The 23,182-nt window shown below is 37.9% G+C and overlaps 1 protein-coding gene across 6 annotated transcripts in view; it reads right to left on the bottom strand.

Moving 5' to 3' along the window:
• Positions 1 to 4,178: 4,178 nt before the first annotated feature.
• Spata6 (spermatogenesis associated 6) overlaps positions 4,179 to 23,182 on the bottom strand; it is a 109,192-nt gene continuing 90,188 nt past the window's right edge. For 4 of the 6 annotated variants that reach the window (XM_006503347.4, XM_006503348.4, XM_030253731.1 and 1 more), the window contains 2 exons: positions 10,489 to 10,580; positions 4,179 to 5,135 (listed from right to left, as the gene is read on the bottom strand). In XM_006503347.4, the coding sequence (XP_006503410.1) occupies positions 4,955 to 5,135; positions 10,489 to 10,580 (273 nt within the window). In that variant the 3' untranslated portion in view covers positions 4,179 to 4,954. The remainder of the gene's footprint in view (positions 5,136 to 10,488; positions 10,581 to 23,182) is intronic. The other 2 variants (NM_026470.3, NM_001357231.1) reach the window with 1 other exon arrangement.

Genomic DNA, 23,182 nt, shown 5'->3' with positions numbered 1-23,182 from the left:
CAGAAAAAGGATTGAAAAGGTGGTAGATATAAAAACTCAATTTTTAAAAAAAGGACATTAACAGAGTAATTCCAGTGAGGGATACAGGGGCAAGGCACCTGGGGTCCATAATGGTTAATACCAAAACCATAGGAACCCATAACAATTGAGAAATTTTGAGAGTTCTCTTAAGAGGTAGGTGATTGTACAACATGGTGGCACTGGTGTTCATATGACAGCAATTCAAATCCTAAGTATATAACTAACAAAATGTGTGAAAACACATACCTACAAAAACATACATATTCAAAATACATCAAAAGTAGGGAAAGTTAGCTGTCAATCAACATAAGGGATAAAGAAAAAAACTGCCCCCTATTAGATTACTTAGTAGTAAAAAGGAATACATACAAGTTACACACATGGACAGACCAAAAAAAAAAAAAAATCATGCTACTTGAAAGAACCCAGACAAGGCAAATAACACAGTATAATTCCATTTATATGAAGTATGTAGATGAAGGAGAGAGAGAGAGAGAGAGAGAGAGAGAGAGAGAGAGAGAAGATTGGTGCTTTCCAGAAGTTGGGGGCAAATGGAAGCAGGAACTGGCTACTATTCACATACAGGAAATGTTCTAGGCTGATAAAATATCTGAATTTAGTGATTATGGCTATACAGTTCAAGGAACAGTGTAAAAGCTACTGACCTTTATATATTGAAAGGCTGTATCTTAATAAATCTATTATTAATAATTAAGTACATTACCAGATCTTCTTATTTACTCCTGATTTTTAATCTCTGAAGTCAGAGTGCAACTCTTCTACCAGGGACTTCCTGATCATTCACATTAACCTATTAACCAATTACAGAGAGCTAAAGATATTTTAAATTAATCCCTTTATCACCATATATGTCTGGAAAATCAAACGAGTAAGAATATATAACTTGAAATTATAACTAGAAGAACCAGAAATTTTATTTCTTTATTGAATTTTAACATTTTCTTTCCTAAATTTCTTGGGATTTTTGTTTGTTTATTTGTTTGTTGTTTGTTTTTGTGTTTTGAGACATGGTCTCACTCTGTTGCCCAGACTGGCCTCAAACTCAGTGATCCTCTTATCTCTGCCCCCTCCTCCTTTTAAATTTAAATGGAGAAAAAATACATTAAAGAGAAAGGACTGGAAGGGGGGCAACATTTAGAATGTAAATAAATATAACAATTAAGAAAAGATTATCACCTAAAAAAGTCTATTTTTCCAAGCCTAATGATTTTAGACTTTTATAAAATACAGTAAAGTCCTATAAACAATAACTTACTCAGTCCCTAAAGGAATTTCACTATAAACATGATACAGCTTAAGAATCCATAGTCATGGAATAATGAACTATCCTTACCCCAGGGAACAGAGGCAGACAGACAATCAAAGATGCTACATATCTAGGAATTTTTCTCATCCTTCATAGAGATGCCAGTTTCACCCCACAGCAGGTACCTGCCAGAATACTCGTATCAGAAGCTCCCTTTGGAGCCTTACCTTTGCATGTTCTCCTAATGCTCATCACAAGGGCAGCAAGGGCTTATTCATTTGGTTATTTCTTTAAAATAGGAAAAAATTTAATATTTTTTTTCTTTTTAAGACAAAGTATCACTGTGTAGCCCTGGATGGCCTGACACTCACAATACAGAGCAGACTGTTCTTGAACTTACAGCCATCCCCCTGCCTCTATCTACTAAGTATTGGGATTATAGGTGTATGTCACCATGCTTGGCCAAAGAGTAATTTTAAATGGATTAAATTTTAGCTTTTTTTCCCATTAAAGTAAAATACATCAATTTCCTCTCTGATTATGGATTGTATATGTGCATGCTTGTGTGTGTGTTCATGTGTGTCAAGGCCAGAGGTCACCATTATCTTCTGTAGTTACTATTTGCCACATCCACTCCAGTGAAATCTGCATGGCAAGCCCAAAAGCTTGGACAGTCCCGAGGCAAAAAGTTTCACAGAAACTTTTCTCCTGGAGCCTTGGCATCCCATAGCATGAATGCTCCAGATTTGTTTTTTTGTTTGTTTGTTTGTTTTTGTTTTGTTTTTTTTTTTTGTTTTTTTTTTTCCGAGACAGGGTTTCTCTGTATAGCTGTCCTGGAACTCACTTTGTAGACCAGGCTGGCCTTGAACTCAGAAATCCGCCTGCCTCTGCCTCCCGAGTGCTGGGATTAAAGGTGTGTGCTACCACGCCCGGCTCCAGATTTGTCCTTGCAATAGTGTTATATTACTAGGTAATGCTACTCATTCAGACGAAATGCCTCCAGTGTTGATAGTTAGAAATCAGGCAATCCTGTTTGCCAGATAGGAGCTAGAAATCTCAGGGCTAGTTCAGCAAAGTAACTTAGCATTCTCATTACAGACATGAATGGCAGCCTACATTATGTAATAGTAGAAGGAAGGTGGGTTGTGGTCTAAGGAGAAACTAGAGTATTGTATTATTCATGAAAGGGTTAGTAGAACAGAATTTCCCTGGTGCACATTTTTCACTAGCATAATTAGGTATTTACTAAGGGACCCCTGGTGGTAGGTTATACAATAGACTAATATTGCACCTGGGTGTATTAGTCCTTTCACCTGGCTCCTGTGAATAGCTGATTTTAGATAGGGCTGATCTTATCTCAGTTTTAAACACTGCCTGGCTCCTGTCAGCTTTTATGTATGCATTTTCTCTGTTTTGTGTAAAGAACCATTATGCATCTCGATGTACCTAGGCTGATATATTGCCTACCTTCCTTGTTTTTCTTCTGTATTATAAGTCTGGTGCTCGCTTTGAGAAATTACATTCAGATCAACACTCCCTTGTGTTCACATCTGTTTGTGACTTGCCGCCTGCTCCTTGCCCACCTGAGTACTGGAGCCCTGATTCTCCGGAGGGTTGAGGGACCGATTGAGTCCAGTCCACAGCACCTATCAACTTATCTTTTGAGCCACAGTGTTTCACTGAACCTATAGCTCACTGACTGAGCTGCATTACCTGGCCAGTAGGCTTGAGGGGTGTTCCCTCCCCAGCACCGGGATTACAGAGGTACACTGCCACACCCAGCTTTTCCACACATGCCTGGGATGTGAACTCTGTCCTCCTGCTCACATGGCAAGCACTCTACCAACTGATCTCTCAAGTCTCCCAACATGAATTTTAAAAAGATCTTTACTCATGTTAACCTTTAGAAACATGGTATGCAAATCATAATATGGCCTATGTTAGGGAACTCAGTGCTCACACACTGCAACATTTTGTTAGCCTATATCCAAACACATCTGAGAATGCGGAATAATTCACTAAATGATTAAGGAACATCAATTGAGCATCTGAATTTCTCCTAGAGCACGTCATGGGCACTAAAGCTTCTAACATATAGGCTCCTCTAAATGTGGGTGAGTTTACAAGCTCTGTTCCCACACCTGCAGCACCCTCTACTCCCAATGGCTGAGTGTGCATGTGTGTGTGTGTGTGTGTGTGTGTGTGTGTGTGTAGCAAACAGACATGAGCAATAAAATAATTAGATCTATGCTCTTATACCCATTTCATAGTTCTCACCCACAGGACATGGCTTGGGGGCTACTCCACATTCTTCCTACAGCAGCTAGGGAAAGTAAGAACAGAATCCAAGTGACTCAGCTAGGAAATGACAGAGGTCAGATGGAAGCCTAGATGCATGTGCCTACCCATGATGTTCTTTTTGATATAGTACAGATTGCCAAACTGAGATGCCTTGACATGTTTAAGAGTTCTATTTTGACATAACATAAAGGTATGCCATAATTTATTCTCAGATTTAAACAGAGTGTGAGTCCAAGTTTTTCTTTTCTTTTTAAATCAAAGAAGTTGAATTAACAAGTGGTAGAGTCAAGGAGAAAGCACTGCCTTGTAGTCAGCTCCTCGAGCTTGCAGCAGAGTCTCACTTCTATGACTTTTACTTTACCTCCCTTCACTCTTGTTCAATGCTCATTGCTTTCTTTGCACTTTCAAAGTGCAACTGGCTTCATGGGAGTGGGTAGGGGGAGGAGCCACACATTTTATCAATCCATGACCAGGTTTATGGGTGTTTACTAGAAGACACCTGCTGAGTTATTTTTATCCCACCACATTCCCTTTAAAGTGTGGATGCTAGTTCCCTGGGTCATTGTGATACCTATGAAAATACCAGAGGTAAAATTACAATATAATTCTTTTATTTTCAATTATTTATTTTTAGTTTCTACATGCTTACTAACACAGGCTGCTTCATTATTCTGTTTGCATCAAAATGTATTTCCCTGGAAGAAAGTATTGCAAATAATCCAACACTAAAATATTAGCTACATGAATGACCATTCATGGTCTCTCCTAGTGAACAAATCTATCTGTTAGTCATTCAGGTAACTCAGCTGGTCTTCTAAAGAAGGAGTGAGTGCATATGTGAGCTTTACAAAGAAAGCCAGTTTTTAGGACCCAAGAAATACAATAGCCTCTTCTAAGAGCAAAAAGTAGATAATATTAGAACAGGTTTAAATTATTAAAATTTGTTTCTGCAGAGAACATCTTTTTGCTCATTCCTGAGAACAGGAAGCTAATACTAATTAAATATTATCCAAATAAGATAACCAGCCAAGCAGGTGGAAAATTAAAAGGGTATAAAATTGGAAGAATATTCTAGAAAGAACCTATTCTTCAGTTTGTCGATGGTGACAGGAGCACATGTGGCAAGATAGCCTTGTCACAGATTGGAAGTTGTGACAATATTATAGAGTTTTGACATTGGAAACAGCACATTCTTCTGTAATAAAGGCTGGACTGTGATAATTTACCACTTGAAGAAATATGCTGGGTTCAACTCTGTTACTCAGTGAACATCTGTTTTAAAGAAAGGCGTACAAATACAGATCACATCAAACGCTTTCATTGAGAGGTTGACATGGACGCTTATACAGTTTATGGTAGATGGTCTCAGAAGCTTTCCTGTGTATGAGAAACAGAACTACAGGCTTTTTTGTATAAGTTCCTGTACATCTTGTCCATGCTGTTCTCAAAGACGGGTCGGTGGGATTTCCCTTTACAAGAGGCTGCTCTGTTGGACCAGCATTCGCCATCATCCAAATGGAAAGAGCCACGCGGCCGCTGAAAGGAGCTGAGAAAATAGTATTGAGAAAAGGTTAAAATGGTGAAATGAAGTTAGAGGCACTACTGTGAATTCGAACATTTACTGAGTGTTTATGGACACGTGATAATCTGTTGGGGCTGTGAGAAACGAAACACATTGAGACTTTGCTTTTCAAGACTGACTTTCTATAAGATAAACTGTTAATGTGAAACTATGTAGAATAAAATTTAAAAAAAACAAAACCCTGTGTTAAGGGTTAAAAGCAAGGTAAAAACAACACAGAATCCAGGCATAGCAGCACACACTTTTAATCCAGAATTTGTGAGGCAGAGGCAGGAAAGTCTTTGTAAATTCAAGGCCAGCCTGCTCTATATGGAGAGACCTTGTAGTAAAAACAAAAATTAAAATTAAAATAATTAAAATTAAAACAGCACAGATAAAGTGGCATAGTCAGTATAAGAACAGAACTTCTAAAGCCAGAATTCTTTGTATGCTCAGGAACCTTCAGTTATTAATATTTTAGTTTCTTCCACTTTAATTATGTTCTTACTTAATTGTTTGTACAATTCAAGAGAATACATAAAAAGTGCATGGTACAGTATTTACTTGGAACAAAGATATGGATATGATGCATTGAGCTAAATACTTTCTGTATGCCCAGTAATCTCACAATATCATACATAGCAAGATAGTAAGATTCAGGATATCAATAAACCGATCTCAGCTGACTTGGAAACTCCCCAATGGCTAGCACACATGCATAAGGTACTATGAAGGATGCTGGGGGAGAAGACACCAAGGCCTCGCCCAGCATTGGACACTGTATGCTACAATACCAACTTGCAAGCTAAGTGTACCCACTGGTGCAAAGGGGCATGATGGTTATAGATGCAACTAACTGCTTTCTGATTAGATATGAGATCCCCATCCACAAAGATAACTTCATGCCTGGCACTGAAAACCTACTAAAAGTTCTTAACCACGAAGGCCACAGGCCCTAAGGGAAACCTACTTTTACTATCTTGCTATCTAGTTGCACTGTCAAACTGACTTTCAGATATTTATGCTTATAGATTTCTGTTGTTATAAGCATTAGCCAGAGAAACTTCTTTTTGCAGTGGGTCCTGGTTAGTGCAGAGTGATAACTGGTCAAAGTAGGGAGCATTAGTAATTTTGAGTGCTTAGCTGTGCATGGTATCTCACAACCCCACTCTCCAACCACGCCATTCAAGACTCGGTGAATATCATAGGTATCAAAGCAGTTGGAACCCAGGGAGGAGAGCTTGGAAATGCTGATTTGGGGACAGGATATGGCTGTTCCTTCACCTCTCAGCAACTATGATTACCTAAACAAAAAGGCCCATATCTATTGTATGATTTTAGGGAAGTGGGGGATAGGGAATAGGAGGGAAGAGAATGAGGATAGATTTGTTCAAAACACATTACATACATGAAAAATTTCTCAAAAATTTAAAATGAAGAAACAAGTAAAACTCCTACTTGTGAAATACAGCTCTGAGCAAACTGAGACTTAAATGACGTCTATGAAGAGGTGCAATCACAAACGTCACAATCCTAAACACAGTATTATTTACTTTGAGGCAATCTAGAATCTCTCATAAATCGTGAACAAATGAATTAATGTTTAAAATCATTTTGGTGCAAACTTCAGATAGAAAGAAATTAATTATATTTCATGGAGCACAGTCCCTAAGGAATTTCATGATGAAAAACTCAGTACTCCATGGTATAGCAGCAATGAGGACTGCAGCTACCCATGATTCATAGTTTTAAATTCTGCATCTTATAGCCATTGGCACTGAACTTTCACAATAAAATTTGCTAGTATAACTTTTCAAAAATATTTCTATTTCTAAAATCCCTCAAATTTTAAAAGAATGGATATTTTCTTATATTATTTTTAAAAGATTTACTTGTCTAATATTATAAAAACTTTTTTTAGTTTATGATAAATATATCATGAAAGTTATTGATTGCTGGTCAGTCAAATAAATCCTAAACAGGAGGAAATGAATCATCACAATTTGGCTATTTGAGTGTGTGTGTGTGTGTGTGAATGTGTATGTGTACATGTATGCAAATGGATGGACATGTGTGTGTAGAGGCAGAAGTCAATGTATGGTATCTTTTTCAATAATTTTACCCCTTATTTTTGGAGGCAAGGTCTGTCATTGAATCTGGAGTTCATCAGTTTAGCCACACTACCTAGTCAACAGGCCCTAGGGATCCTTCTGCATCTGCTTCCACCGGGCTGGGACAGCAAACACAAGTGCACAACTGCTTCAATTTTCTGGCACAGCATGGGTACAAGGAGTAAAAACACAGGTCCTGATGTTTTCACTGGAAGGACTCTACAAGGCCATCTCCCTAGCCTTTAAATGCATTTTTACTGAAAATCTTTACTGATGAAAAAAAGTGAACTAGACGGGAGAGATGGCTCTCCAGTAAAGAGTGTCTGCTGCTACAGAATACAAGAGATGGAAGAGAGAATCACAGGTGCAGAAGATTCCATAAAAAATATGGACACAACAATCAAAGAAAATATAAAATACAAAAAGATCCTAACTTAAAAAATCCAGGAAATCTAGGACACAATGAGAAGACCAAACCTAAGGATAATAGGTATACATGAGAATGAAGATTTTCAACTTAAAGGGCCAGTAAATATCGTCAACAAAATTATAGAAGAAAATTTCCCTAAAGAAAGAGATGCCCACCAACATACAAGAAGCCTATAGAACTCCAAATAGACTGGACCAGAAAAGAAATTCCCCCGAAACATAATAATCAGAACAACAAATGCACTAAATAAAGATAGACTATTAAAAGCAGTAAGGGAACAAGGTCAAGTAACATATAAAGCAGACCTATTAGAATTACACCAGACTTTTCAGCAGAGAGTATGAAAGCCAGAAGATCCTGGACAAATGTTATACAGACCCTAGTAGAACACAAATGCCAGCCTAGGCTACTATACCCAGCAAAACTCTCAATTACCATAAAGGAGAAACCAAAGTATTCCATGAAAAAACCAAATTCACACAGTATCTTTCCATGAATCTAGCCCTTCAAAGGATAATAATGGAAAAACACCAACACAAGTAGGGAAATTATGCCCTAGAAAAAGCAAGAAAGTAATCCTTCAACAAACCTAAAAGAAGACAGCTGCAAGAACAGAATAGCAACACTTACAACAAAAATAACAGGAAGTAACAATTACTTTTCCTTAATATCTCTTAATATCAATGGACTCTATTTCCCAATAAAAAGACACAGACTAACAGACTGGCTAAATAAATAGGACCCAACATTTTGCTGCTAACAGGAAACCCACCTCAGGGAAAAAGACAGAAACTACCTCAGAGTGAAAGGCTGTAAAACAATTTTCCAAGCAAATGGTCCAAAAAAACAAGCTGGAGTAGCCACTTTAATATCGAATAAAATTGACTCCCAACCAAAAGTTATCAAAAAAAGACAAGGAGGGGCACTTCAAACTCATCAAAGGTTAAATCTTCCAAGATACGCTCTCAATTCTGAATATCTATGCTCCAAATGCAAGGGCATCCACATTCATTAAAGAAACTTTAGTAAAGCTCAAAGCACACATTGCACCTCACACAATAATAGTGGGAGAGCTCAACACCCCACTCTCATCAATGGACAGATGCTGGAAACAGAAACGAAACAGAGACACATTGAAACTAACAGAAGTTATGAAACAAATGAATTTAATAGATATCTACAAAGCATTTTATCCTAAAACAAAAAGGTATACCTTCTTCTCAGCACCTCATGGTACCTTCTCCAAAATTGACCATATAATTGGTCACAAAACATGAATTAACAGATACAAAATTATTGAAAGTATTCCATTCATCCTATCACCATGGACTAATGCTTATCTTCAATAACAGCATAAATAATAGAAAGGCAGCATTCACGGGGAAACTGAACAACACTCCTCTACTCAATGATAACTTGGTCAAGGAAGAAATAAAGAAATTAAAGACTTTTTAGAGTTTAATGAAAATGAAGAAACATATCCAAACTTATGGGACACAATGAAAGCAGTCCTAAGAGGAAAAGTCATAGCTCTGAGTGCCTCCAAAAAGAAACTGGAGATAGCATACACTAGCAGTGTGACAGCGGTTCCTCAGAAAATTGGACATAGTACTATGGGAAGATCCAGCAATACCTCTTCTGGGCATATACCCAGAAAATGTTCCAACTGGTAATAAGGACACATGCTCCACTGTGTTCATAGCAGCCATATTTATAATAGGCAGAAGCTGGAAAGAACCCAGATGCCCCTCAACAGAGGAATGGATACAGAAAATGTGGTACATTTACACAATTGAGTACTACTCAGCAATTAAAAACAATTCTCAGTCAAATGGATGGATCTGGAGAATATCATTCTGAGTGAGGCAACCCAATCACAAAAGAACACACATGATATGCACTCACTGATAAGTGGATATTAAGCCAGAAAATTACACTATTCAAAAAAAAATTAAGAACAAATGTGAATACTTCGTTCCTTTTTAGAATGGGGAACAAAATACCCATGGAAGGAGTTACAGAGACAAACTTCAGAGCTGAGAAAGACCTGGGATCCATCCCATATATAACCACCAAACCCATACACTATTGCATATGCCAGCAAGATTTCGCTGACAGGTCCCTGATATAGCTATCTCTTGTGAGGTGATGCCAGTGCCTGGCAAATACAGAAGTGGATGCTCACAGTCATCTATTGGATGGAACACGGCCCCTAAAGAAGGAGCTAGACAAAGTACACAAGGAGCTAAAGAGGTCGGCAGCCCTATAGGAGGATCAACAATATGAATTAACCAGTACCCCCCAGAGCTGTGTCTCTAGTTGCATATGTAGCAGAAGATGGCCTACTCAGCCATCAATGGGAGGAGAGACCCTTGGTCTTGGGAAGATCATATGCCCTAGTACAGGGAAATGCCAGGGCCAGGAAACCTGTCATTCCCTGGTTGAGGAGCAGGGCGGGGGGAGGATATAGGGGACTTTCGGGATAGCATTTGAATGTAAATGAAGAAAATATCTAATAAAAAATGAAAAAAAAAGAATGTCTGCTGCTCTTGCAGAGGAGCTAAGCTTAGTTCCCAGAACCAATGTTGTATGCTTCACAGACACCTGAAACTACAGCTCTAGGGAGATCCCATGTCTTCAAACTCCAAAGGCATCTGCACTCACATACACATATCCACATACAGACATACAGACTTTTAATTAAGAAAATAAAATTTAAATCTAGAAAAAAAAGAGGAATGGGTCATTTTTATACTAGCTATGAAAAAGATTTCCACACACAGAAACAAGTTCATACCTATACTCAGGGTCACTGTCATAAGCAGAGTCTCTATATAAAAGACTTCTTTTCAGTTCCAGTTCGTCTTCTCTCTCTGGGTCTCTCTCATCCTGAAAAATTAAAAGATTTCCATTAATTTTCACATTGCTTCCAACATAGTAGTAGTGAATCTAGTCTCCCCTGCCTCTCTATAAGAGACTGAATCAAGTGCTTGGACAACTGAGGAAAGAAACAAACTCTTGAGAAGGCATTATCTGTCAGTAACATTTTGAGATTATAATTACATCATTTCTACTTCTTTTTCCTTCCTCCACATCCTCCCACACGCCCATACTTGTTCTCTTTCAAAACCAAAGCCTCTTTTTGATTAATAATTGCTACATGCATGTATGCATATGCATATATAATTCTAAATATAACCTGTTCAATTTGTATAGTAATTGATATACATGTTTCAAAAAAAGCACATTATAATTTGGTTAGTAGTAGTTAGCAAAGACTGGGCATTCAGTAAATACTATATGAGTATGGAATTAATAGTAGTGGGTGTAACAAGATATGTAAATTAATAAAGCTATACATATTTTATATAAACTTTTACCTTCTGAGACATAAATACTAATACTTGAAAAAAATTACACAGATGCAAGCAGGCATCCACGACTTGCAAAAGAAATGATTTACTGAAAATAAGCCAAAATAATAAACCAGAACAGAAAAAACTGAAATGTGAGTTAATTGGTATAAACATACATAGGCAAAGTTCACATTCTTAACTTGAGGGTGTTGGAAACAAGGTCATCTGAGCTGGTTTTGCAAGCTGCAGTGCCCCAGTAAATTCACATGCATGTTTCCTATACTTTCTTAGTAAGTAATGGTCTAACCTTAGCCATCACTTCTCACTCCTTGGCAAACATGAATAACAGTAAAGAAAGCAGGTTACAGAAACCCACAAGGAGCAGCATTGACAGAGGAAGGGCCATCCACTTCAGGTAAGAAAACGCATTACCAAAATACCAGTGAATAATAAACAACCAAGTTAAAACTTTTTGGAAAAGTACATATAATTTTAGTTGTCAAGGCTTTTAGGTCTTACCATTATGAATAATTCCATATGTTTCTACTGGCACTTTCTTTTCCCTTTAACATTTTTGTCTACTGTTGCAATTATTAAATTAGGGTTTTTTTGTGCTTAAATGATAAATATTTAATCCCTTATTTTCAAACTTTCCATTGGGTCTTTTTCTTAACTGCCATCCAGCCATGTTAGAAAGGTGGACAAGTGAAGAAATAAGTGGGAGGGCTGCTCTGAGGGAGTAAGCACACTTCACTAACACCACAGAGCATTGCCCATCTGGATCAAGGACAGCATGATGGGCAATTCTGACCAAAGAAACAAAACAGGCTGCATTACCAATCAGCATACAAATAGGAATAATCATTTCATGTATATATACATAGCCAGAGCATCTGATTAGGAAGTGTGCTCAGAAAGGCCACTTACACATTTAGCACCTATGACTGAAATGCAGGCATAAAACAATTACTTAGAATTTAGCCAGGTATGGCCCTTGTTAGACCTCTAATCTACAGAAAGATAAAATGATCAGCCAGTAAAGTTGTGATAATATATGATAGCCATAGGGGTAAAAACCACAGAGACACAAAACCCCTAGTAAAATATATATATATAAATTGGGGTTAGATGGGATAATTTATAGTAAACAGCTATTTCTGTTGAAAACTAGGAAAGCTGAAAAATAAATAATTTTTAGGATATTAGAAGCAAAATGAAGACTACAGATGATACACTATTTAAGAGACAATCCTTTCAAAAATGGATCCACAGTGCACACCTCTCTTTTTTCTGAAGCATTTGAAGATCTGTGTATGGACTAGAGGCTGAGTTTGAACAGCTAACGTTTGAAAAATGATTAGTGCTAGGAAAAGAAAAATTGTGAAGACTCTCTTATGATTGTACAAGGTAGAAGACAACATTTAAATTCTATAGCATCTTATGAATGCAACCAGTTTCCAAAACATGTCATATATTGATTCTCAAATGTCTTTATTCCCGAGACATCAGGGAATAAAGCTAAATAAAACCACCTGGAAAGCAGAGTGCAGTCCCCAACAATCTTGTGTTGTTTAGAGATGGGGATCACAAAACTGAGACACACTATCCCAAGAAACAAACCCTTGCAGTACTGTTGACACTTCAGTGTCCCCATTGGTGTTTATGAGCTATAGACACTGACTAGTCAGATTAAAATTCCAGCCCTAGCATGAAGAAAAGAAAAAAAGACTAATTTCTACAGATGGAGAAATATGTTTTATGAAACCCACAAACAGAGATTAAAACTGAAGCCTAGAAAGTCCTCAAACATACAAAAATTGTCAAGATGTTTGTTGGCTTCTGAAGTTGAACAGACTGGGAACAAATACGCTAACCCCAAAATGTCTGAAAATTCAAAGAAAACATGCCCTATAATCATGGTACCTCAAAGAAACTTTTGCCAGAAAGACTGATAGAAAGCAAATGAGCACTAAAGTCCTCAAAAGGATGCTGAACTTATACCTGACTGCTTGCAAGGAGCATACACCTAAGGACACCTGCCTTCTGAGAGCAGTCAGAAGCTGATCTCAGTCATAGCAGCAGCTGCTGAATAGAGAAGATAGAAACCATTCAATTAGCCATGCAAAAGGTATCACAATGAGCAGGAGAGACTCAAATATGGTCACATGTCTCAGCATTATCTTGAAAAAAATGCATTATACATTTATTTTACTATATATAAAGTAAGGTAGCTATGACATTATAGGGTGATGTTGTACTCACGATGGCCCACATCACATATGCAGGACAAAACTGACTGAAATATCGCCATGGAAATAACTTCTTAGCATGAGATGTAAAAAACTAAGCCTTCTGTTCTCCAGAATCAAGTATCCCCTGGGTCCATAGTTCTCCAAATGGTCAAATGTCAATTTACCACCTCTCACAAACAGGAAAGAAATGCCTCATTGTATTAGTAAAGGCCCAATGATTGTAATTTAAAGTGGGGGCTAATGCCACAGTGAGAGATGAGCTGGGACCGTTTAGGACCCTAAGGATAAACTTGAATTTATCAAAACTCAAAATAGACTGAAACCAGATCCCTTTTGGATCAGAGGTATTTAGACCTTAATGCCACCTGCCTAGAAGAGAAAACAAACCCCTTCTTCATGAAGAAACTAGAAAACATTTTAAACATATCCAGAACTATATCTAAAAATAAGCAGAATACCCAGGGCCAGGGTACTGTCACTGCTAAAGAGAAAAAGAAAAAAAAGACAAAGATGCAAATACAAACATATTCTAAATACTGACTTATAGAGAAAGGCACTTTAAATTATTTTTTTGTGATTAATATAATCAAGAAAATTGATGGTATGTTGAAAAATGACATACATTTTTAAAAATTTCAGGTATGAGTCCAGGAAGATATATGAGGAAGGGTAAACAGCACACTGGAATCAGTAAAAATAAATAAATAAATAAATAAATAAATAAATTTTAAAAATCAGAATTAATTAATTTTCAAAATAAATAGCTATAATAAAAGCAAGCAGAATGATAAATACAAAAAGCCCAGAGCTCAAGATGACTCAGCGGTTAAGATTACTGGCTGTTCTTCTAGAGGACCAAGTTTCAGTACCCAGGATGCCCAGGTGGCTCACATGTGTCTGAAACTCCAGTTCTTGGGAGTCTGACATGCCATTCTGGCCTCAGGAGGCACACAGTGGTACACAGACAGACATAAAGGCAAATTACTAAAATAACACAAAAGCTTTAAAAAAATTTAAGAAACCTGTGAAATAGAATCAAAAGATCTAAAAATATAGTTCAACATTCAAAAAGTAAGACATGGTATTCTTAAAAGGCATGCTTGAAGAAATAATGGGCTAGAATCCTAAATAAGCCCTGGTTGAGCAAGCTGAGCTGGCTTAGCACCTAATCTCAGCTTTTACAACATGGATAAGAAAATCATGAATTCAAAATCAAAAGGCAAATTCCTAATCCAAAACTCAAAATGCTTCAAGATTCAAAGTGAGTGTCAGCAAAGTGTCACAAACAGAAAATTCCACACTGTCCTCATAAAATGGGTCAAATCAAAGTAGAAGTCAAGATTTTAAAAGTACTTAGATTCTTCTATACAATCATCTTTAGGTGTTAGGTATATTTAGATGTATGTAAAACATAAATGAGATTCATGTAAAGTTCATCTCATTCCCAAGATCTCTCCTTCCCACTCTCCTCTCCTCTGCTTTTTTTTCTCATTTCTCCATATATAAAGTTGTGTGTATTTATACATATGCAGATACATTGTATAGAAACATAAACATACACATTGTATTAAACACATGACTATCCAAATTCTTTGTCCCTCAACAACGTCTTCTTAGTTACATTTCAATCAAGTGTGTGTACATCAAAACACTGTGTATAGCAGTATATTAAGCATTAGCCTCAAATTACAAATACAGCTGACTGACTGAGGTATCCTTTGTAAAAGATCAATTCTTAATACTGCTATTATGCCCTTAGATAGCATGTAAATGAATGAACATATCTAGATCCCAAGAATTTGCTTGGGGAACATAATTTGCTGAATCTGTGAAAAAAAAGAAAAGTGAAGATATTCATGTTACACACACAGTGATCAGCTAAAGAAACTAGACATGAAATCATAAAATTTTGTAATGTTGAAAGTTCAAAGCCATATCAAACTCATCTAGATACTGTCATATATTAGAATACTTTGGTGTCTGGTGGAAAGGGCCCTAAGGCATTACCCAGAGTAACTGGGGGTACCAATCATGTTGTGACTGACCTGGATGCTGTTTCACACACCGTACATTTTGTTAATATTCATTCTATTGCACAAAGAGGTATAATACATATGAAGGAGGTAAAAAGTTAAACTACCCAAATAATAGTACTAAAACTCCATAGGAAACACATACAATGAAATGATGTGACAAAACAGCCTGTTAGTATAGCACCTAAACTAACAAAGGAGGCTGGTGTCGACATGTTGTGAAGAAAAAGGCAGGGGAGAACCAGGTGGCATCCACCTGGTGACTTCAAACGTCTCAGAAGCTCAGTGCATCAGCTTGTGGGTAGCCACCAAAGGCAGATGTTTCCAACTCCTCCAGCGGTGAGCGCAGAGTCACAGGAAATTCCACAGGAACTAGAGCCACCTGGGATCTATTAACTCTCAAAACTAACAGGCAAAGTTTCCTTTCTTCATAAAACCACACAGTAAAATAACACCTGGGAACAGAATCCAAATTAAACAGAGAAATAGGAGGAAAGAAAATTTAAAATTCTATGCAAATGGAAGAGAAAGAAAGCCAAGATATATCAGAAACTGTACTGTATATTTGGGGGGAATAAAATTATTTTAAAAATTACACTAAATTATATTTTGTCTCTGAAACTTCAGAAAAGTATTGATAAAAATATAAGTGGTAGAGTGCTTACCTAGTATGTGTGAAACAGTAAAACGCTTAGGAAGAAATAATTTCACAAAGAAAGACCATGAGTTGGTGAGAGAGGAAAAGACAGCAAACAAAAAGCTAGACAGCATCCTTCCAATCCCGAGGTCTGCACTGTAGCTGTGCTGCATCTTCACTGAGGGCCTGATGGCCTCTCCGCAGGGACCCTGACCCTGCCAAGGGTGTCAAGCCTCAGCTGCAATCCCAGATCCCTTCATGCCTTCAAAACCAGTAGCAGGTCTGAGACTTTTACAAATTACATGCCATGTTCAGCTGTCAGCCTGAGATGCAGCCTAAAGCTGCTCCGGACCACAAGTTCTGTGTGCTGAATTCTGGGGAAAACTTCCTAGAAATTTGACATCAGTGATACTGTTCCCTTATTAATTAGTCACAACTGATTTTTTTTTTTTTTGTTAGCCCAAGCTAAGTAGCATCAATTGTCCCAGTGGAACAAAGATTTTTAGTTCCTCAGATTCATGGTCAAAAATATCTCATGAAAAGCCCCAAAGATTCTCTTAAAGATCACCAAGCCGGCCTTCAGTTCCCTCTGCATTATCTTCCACGTTGCCGGAACAGCTCACTGTGCTTGGAGCACTAACTGGATTTTTGAGTCCAACTCTTCAAAATCCTCCTCTACCTCCCTCCCACAGAACATTCCAAGGCAAAAGCACCACATGGTCATATCCATTCCAGCAAAATCCCATTCTCTGGTATCACTTTGTGTCCAGTTTGCTTCTTTTTTTGCTGTGATAAAACACTGACTAAAAACAACTTGGGGAAGAAAGTGTTTATTTGGTGTCCACGTTATGGTCTATCATTGATGGAAGCCGAGGGAGGAGCTCACATGCCCACATTTGGCTGGGCCTTCCTACATCAACCATCAAGAAAATGCCTCACAGACATGACCAGGCCAATCTGATGGCGGCAATGCCTCTGTTGAGATTCCCCCTTCCCAGATAAGTCTACATTTTTTGTTAAGTTGGCAAAAACTAAGCAGCATCTGTGAAAATTAGACCCAACATATTGTCACAGAAGTTCCTGAGAAAGAACTCAAAGGCCAGGAAACAGAAAAAATGACAAAGAATTATAAACATGTTCATAAAAATTTAAAATATATAATGAAACCATAAAACAGCCCTCAATAAAGAAATAGTACAATGTCTGAATGTGATTAATAAGCTTCAAACACTCCCCCCTCTCTCTTCCCTTTGAATACCTGCTATAAAAAAATTACAAGGAGGTCAAAATATCTTTAGCGAATAGTAACCTAGGAATTTTATATGCACCTAAACTAATGACATAAAAGCTACAGATAAAATACCAAAATTCACAAACACTGGTCCAATGAGTCCACCTATAGCAACCTATTAAAACACTTCAGGCAAATAAAATGACCGGAGAAGACACTTAAATAAAAATCAGTTGTTAAATTAATATTTACACTCAACACCCTACATGAGGATTATAAAGGAGACTGTTTAAGGATCTTATAGAACATACTCTGAAAAATATAAACAATCAAAATTGTCGGAAAGTGGAGGATGAAAAAACAGTTGAGCTCTAATAGGGGAGAGGACAACCCTGGACACCATGATCACTCCTTGAGGTGAGAGAGCATTAAAAGAGACAGGACATTATTTTAGAGACAATGTGATGTCTCTAAAGAGGAAGTCTGGCAGCATGTATAAGAAAACGAATTATTCTCAACAATTTCATCTTTGGTGATAGCTTGGTATTCAGTACTGAGAATATTTTAATAACAAAATTAGTGAGGACCTAGATGCATACCACAGTTCCAACCATCTGTTGGATCCTTGAGAAATAAGTAAGGAAATGGTCCAAATGAGCTTTTTAGGTCAATGATAAAAGACTTAAGAAACAACCTGAAGAGGTTCCTATCTTGGTCAGAGTTGAGCTCATTGGAGCATTAATAAAATCAATAGTTGAAAGACAAACAGTATCTGACTAAATAAGTCCGTATCAACAAGTCACACACAGAGAAAGAAAACTCATTAGTCAAGTCTGGAGGTGTTAATAGGCAAAATCTGGTCTGTTAGAAGTGTGAGAGAAGACAAAGTTTGGTTGGTTGTGGGAAGTAGCTTGCACAAAATGACTTTTCAGGAATAAGCAATAATAGGAGAGAGGACAACCCTGGGCATAATGATCACTCCTTGAGGTGAGAGAGCATTAAAAGAGACAGGACATTATTTTAGAGACAATGTGATGTCTCTAAAGAGGAAGTCTGGCAGTTAAAGAACACCTGCTGCTCTTCTAGAGGATTCAGGTTTGATCCCCACCACCTACACAGTGGTTCATAACTATCTCTAATTCCAGTTCCATCAGATCCAGTGCCCACTTCTGGCATCCAAGGGCACCAGGCATGTGCACAGACTTATCTCCAGGCAAAACATCAATGAACACAAAACAAAAAACACAGAAAACCTAAAAATAGCTTTATTATGAGGAATTTAAAGTAAATGAAATATTGATCCTATGGACATAATGGCAGGAGTAGCTCTAGAGAAGCCTTTAGTGAAATCCATCCCCCCCCCACACACACACCAAAAAAGGGGGAGGGGGAATATCTTTTATATTCCTTCAAATCATGCCATTTCATCTAGGTAGCCCATAAGGAAGACAACTGAGGAGCCGGGTACTAGGTATGACTGGGCAAGCAGGCATAAGAACATAAGAACATAAGTACACTTGAGCTTCTTACGTTTCTAACTCAAAGAGGTAGGGGTGAGGCTTTAAAAACATGCATTGTCTTCACACTGTGTGTTCTGGACAGCTAGTGATCATCATCATAAACGGGTAAGCCCACGGGTCTAACACTGTTATGACTAAAAATCCAAATAAAGTGCCCCTGAAAATAAACAAAAATAAAGTACCTCAGCAAACACATACGATGCTGCTGAAAAGCCCAGAGTGCTTTGGGGGTCAGGTCCACACAGTGCCCTGTTTTTAAGAGACTTAAATCTATGTTGGTAAAGAGGAAGAGAAAATAAAAATGAATTTGGGCTTTCCCATATAACAAGGCATTCTGTACGTTGGTGGCCATGTATGTAACAATAGAGTCCCTTCTGTGAGTCTTCAAAAACAGCCAGAGAATTGGGCAGGCTCAGGAGCTACTTTTAATGACACATGCACCATTTTCTCCAAACAATGAAGTGTTCTGTGTACTAAACACTTTAAAAACCCAAATTCTGTATCTTTAGATAACTTTGTAAATGGTATTTCAGTCTTCATTGTGCATAAGTTCAGGTATGAAATCTATACCTTCCCCTTGGCATCTGCAGCTCCCCAGCAATGTGTACCTTCTCTGTTTTGGCATCTATGTGTTTGAAAGGTTGTTTTTTCCTATTTCCCCCCTTCAGGGATCTTCTCTCTCTCCTCTGCAGGGCCTTAGCTCCTGCTTTAGAGGCTCAGGTTCAGCAGAAAATTTTGTGGATCTTCTGCTAATTTGTCCTTTACTTTGGCTTTCTGTCTCTCTCATTTAAAATTTTATTTTATTTTAATTATAAGAGTATGTATGTATGCTATGAGTGCCTGATGCCCTTGGAGATTGAACGAGGGTGTTGGATTCCGCCAGAGTTACAAATGGTTGTGAGGCATGATGTGGGTGCTGGGAACTAAACCCAGACCAGCTTTAAGATCAACAAGTGCAGTCACTGAGCCAACTATCTAGCTCTGGGTTCATCTGTTTGAGCATTTACTTCAGGCCATCTCTGGGTGTGTCAGGGAGAGGGCAGGGGTGCTGGAGGAGAATGCAGAGGTAATGGTGGGGTTTGGTCTGCCTGGGGAACCAGTCCACTTCTTCATAATACTTGGACTCTAGAGGGTCTGTGAACTTATAGAGTCCTGGAAGCCCAGACCAGTTAGGAGGTACATGATTTTAAAGATCAAGGTTTATTAAAGGCTTATGATAGAGCTATCCTTCTAAGCTTGTTGTATAGTCTAAATATATAAACACTTGCAACACCTAAGAGAAAATTATACAAATATATTTCACAAATGTCTGTTCCAAACCCTGCATAAAATGTCACTTAGGAAGAAGGAAGACCAAAGGGTGAATACTTTGTTCCTTCTTAGAATGGAGAACAAAATACCCATGGAAGGAGTTTCAGAGACAAAGTTCAGAGCTGAGACTGAAGGAAGGGCCACCCAGAGACTGCCTCACCTGGAGGGATCCATCCCATATACAACCACCAAACCCAGACACTATTGCATATGCCAGAAAGATTTTGCTGACAGGACCCTGATATAGCTATCTCTTGTGAGGCTATGCCAGTGCCTGGCAAATACAGAAGTGGATGCTCACAGTCCTCTATTGAAAGGAACACAGGGCCCCTAAAGAAGGAGCTAGACAAAGTACCCAAGGAGCTAATGGGGTCTGCAACCCTATAGGAGGAACAACGATATGAACTAACCAGTACCCCCCCAGAGCTGTGTCTCTAGTTGCATATGTAGCAGAGGATGGCCTAATCAGCCTCAATGGGAGAGGCCCTTGGTCTTTCGAAGACCATATGCCCCAGTACAGGGGAATGCCAGGGCCAGGAAGCAGGAGTGAGTGGGTTGGGGATCAGGGCGGGGAAAGGACATAGGGGACTTTCAGGGTAGCATTTGAAATGTAAATGAAGAAAATATCTAATTTAAAAAAAAGGAAAAATGTCACTTAGTTTTGTCTCTGGCATAAAGTGGCAATTCAAAAAATTCTAACTAGACATAGATTTCACTGTCAAACTATCAAATCTAAATTACAATATTTCCTGGCAAATCACACACCCTCTTGGACTGATTCCTCTCCTCCATCACACTACTTTGATAAGTCTCATTACAAACTCTCATTGTTGTCCTAAACCAAGAATTCCCACTCACTATTACAAAATTAATTTTCTTACAAAAAAAGTACTGATATGCCATACATGCCAGTAGCCATATCTGGTGTGTTCACTCACACTGACCAATTTTGGAATATGTACTCAACTATGGCTCTTACATGCTTAAGCTTGACCACATCTCTGGGCTTATGTGTATCAGGATGTACTTAGTATTCATCACTGTAGAGTGGAGCGGCTAAGGTCAATGATGTTACCTGGACTCAAATCCTGGTTACAAACATCTGCAGTGTCTGTGAAACCTAATCTCACAGGCTTTCTGAATGTCAGCTTTCTCATCTTTGAAATATTACTTATTACATAATAATACTTAGTTTACAAGATTATTCTAAGAAAAAAAAATAGACTGTGTACATGGGCCCAACCTCTAATAAGTGTTACTGTTGCTATATGCCAATTTCACATTTTCTCTGAGAAAATAAGTCATGCTTATACTTTGTATTCACTTACTTAATTGCATGTTGTAGCACGCTGTTTTCTTTTCTACTATTTCATATTCATTCAGTGGTTTATTAAAAACATTACATACGCTTCTTACAGGGAGAAAATTTGATTTTTATAAGAGCCTCTAAGCTTTGCACAGTGCTGTGAAGAGCACACAGCTACTCAGGGAGGGGATGCTATATGAATGAACACAGGCAGAAAATGTTGGGTAATTATTAGTTTGTGCTCCATTTGCTGCTGGACTGTATTGAAATTAGTGCCTGGTATGAGCAGCATCCTTATATCCCAGTAAGTCAAACCAGAGCAAATACAAAACTAAGTTAATTTTAAGAAGTAGAGTAAAAGTCTACAACTTTTGTATAGGATAGAGTAGAATGATGATATTAATTCTTCTGCTATTTAAAAGCACCAAAACACTGCTCAAATAACTATAATTGCAGTGACAAGCTCCAGAAAAGATAACCAAAAAGATGAGCTAATGGACCACCTGGCTTTCTCCTTGGATCATCTATAGATTCTGAGCACAGAACAAATACCAAGAATCTACGCTTTGTTTGCTAGGTCCACTGCTGGAGGACAGTGAAATTAGCAGGGGTTTGGTAATCCTCTATGTTAGACAGACAAAATTAAAGACCTAAGAATCAAGTTCCAGTGAGACTCCATGGGTACAAAGCTAAGCTTACTGTACCCTCCATGATGAGCACTGGAAACTGCAGAGTGAGAGAAGGCACTAAAGCAGAAATCCTGCCCATGTAGAAAGAAGTATGTTCCATTCTGAACCAACAAAAACTACACACAGGGCCTGTAAGGGGAAGGAAATCTGGAATCCCAGCAACTTTTATTAAAACTGAGAGGGATGAAATGAAACTCAATGTTTTACCTTTTAAAATTTGGAAGACAATTGTAATTTTAAAACTTACAAAGATGGTACAGAATGATACACAGAAATACTCCTTTCATTGAGGGCCACTTACAACTAACGCTCATCAATACATTAGCTGCCCACTGTATTTGGATTTCTGGTCTTCTCAACAATAGCCTCTTGCTGTTAAAGGGCTTAGAACAGAATACCATGGAGAATCATTCACCAGTTCTCAGTCTTCTCTAATCTGTGACCAATTACTTGGTAATTTGGATGAGTGTATATTTTATAGTTTTGCTTGTGAGCCTAGCCTTTAACTGCTGAACCATCTCTCTAGCCCAGTGCTTGCATGTTTTAAAGACAGCCTTTCAGCTCAGATTTGTCTTATGTTTTCTCAAGTTAGACTAAAGTGAGAACATCGCAGAGAAGAAACCTTCACATCACATGACACTGAAGAGAACATGATAATCACTTGTGATGTGAACTTTGACTAGTCCCTACTTCTCCTCTCAACCTCACGAAAATATTTTCACCCAGACTAAGGCTTTCCATTCTTCTACCAGTGACTTTCATAAGGGAAACATATACATTTTATAAGATCCAATTTAATTTGGTTTTGTCTGGTACTGGATGTGGCATGTCAAAAAAATTCCTCACCAAATTTAAATTATCCATGTTTTCTTCTGTGCTTTCCTTTAAAGGTCTTGTAATACATAAAATTTCTTGATCTGTTGTGGACCAAGAGGATTTTTTTTTGTCATTGTTGCTGCTAGGTTTTTGGTTTGCTTTCATACAGAACAATTTGTTTATAAGACCATAATACAAAGTGTTAACTGTGTAGACAGTTGAGTCAATGAAGTGTCTGCCTTGAAAGCCAGAGGAACCAAGTATAACCTCTTAGCACCAAGGTAAGTAATGCCAAGAGTGGTAGTACAATTGTAACCTCAACACTGGGGAGAGAGACAAA

The sequence above is a fragment of the Mus musculus genome, chromosome 4 (assembly GCF_000001635.26).
Source record: "Mus musculus strain C57BL/6J chromosome 4, GRCm38.p6 C57BL/6J".
Taxonomy (NCBI): domain Eukaryota; kingdom Metazoa; phylum Chordata; class Mammalia; order Rodentia; family Muridae; genus Mus; species Mus musculus.
This window is presented reverse-complemented; position numbering and strand designations above follow the sequence as displayed.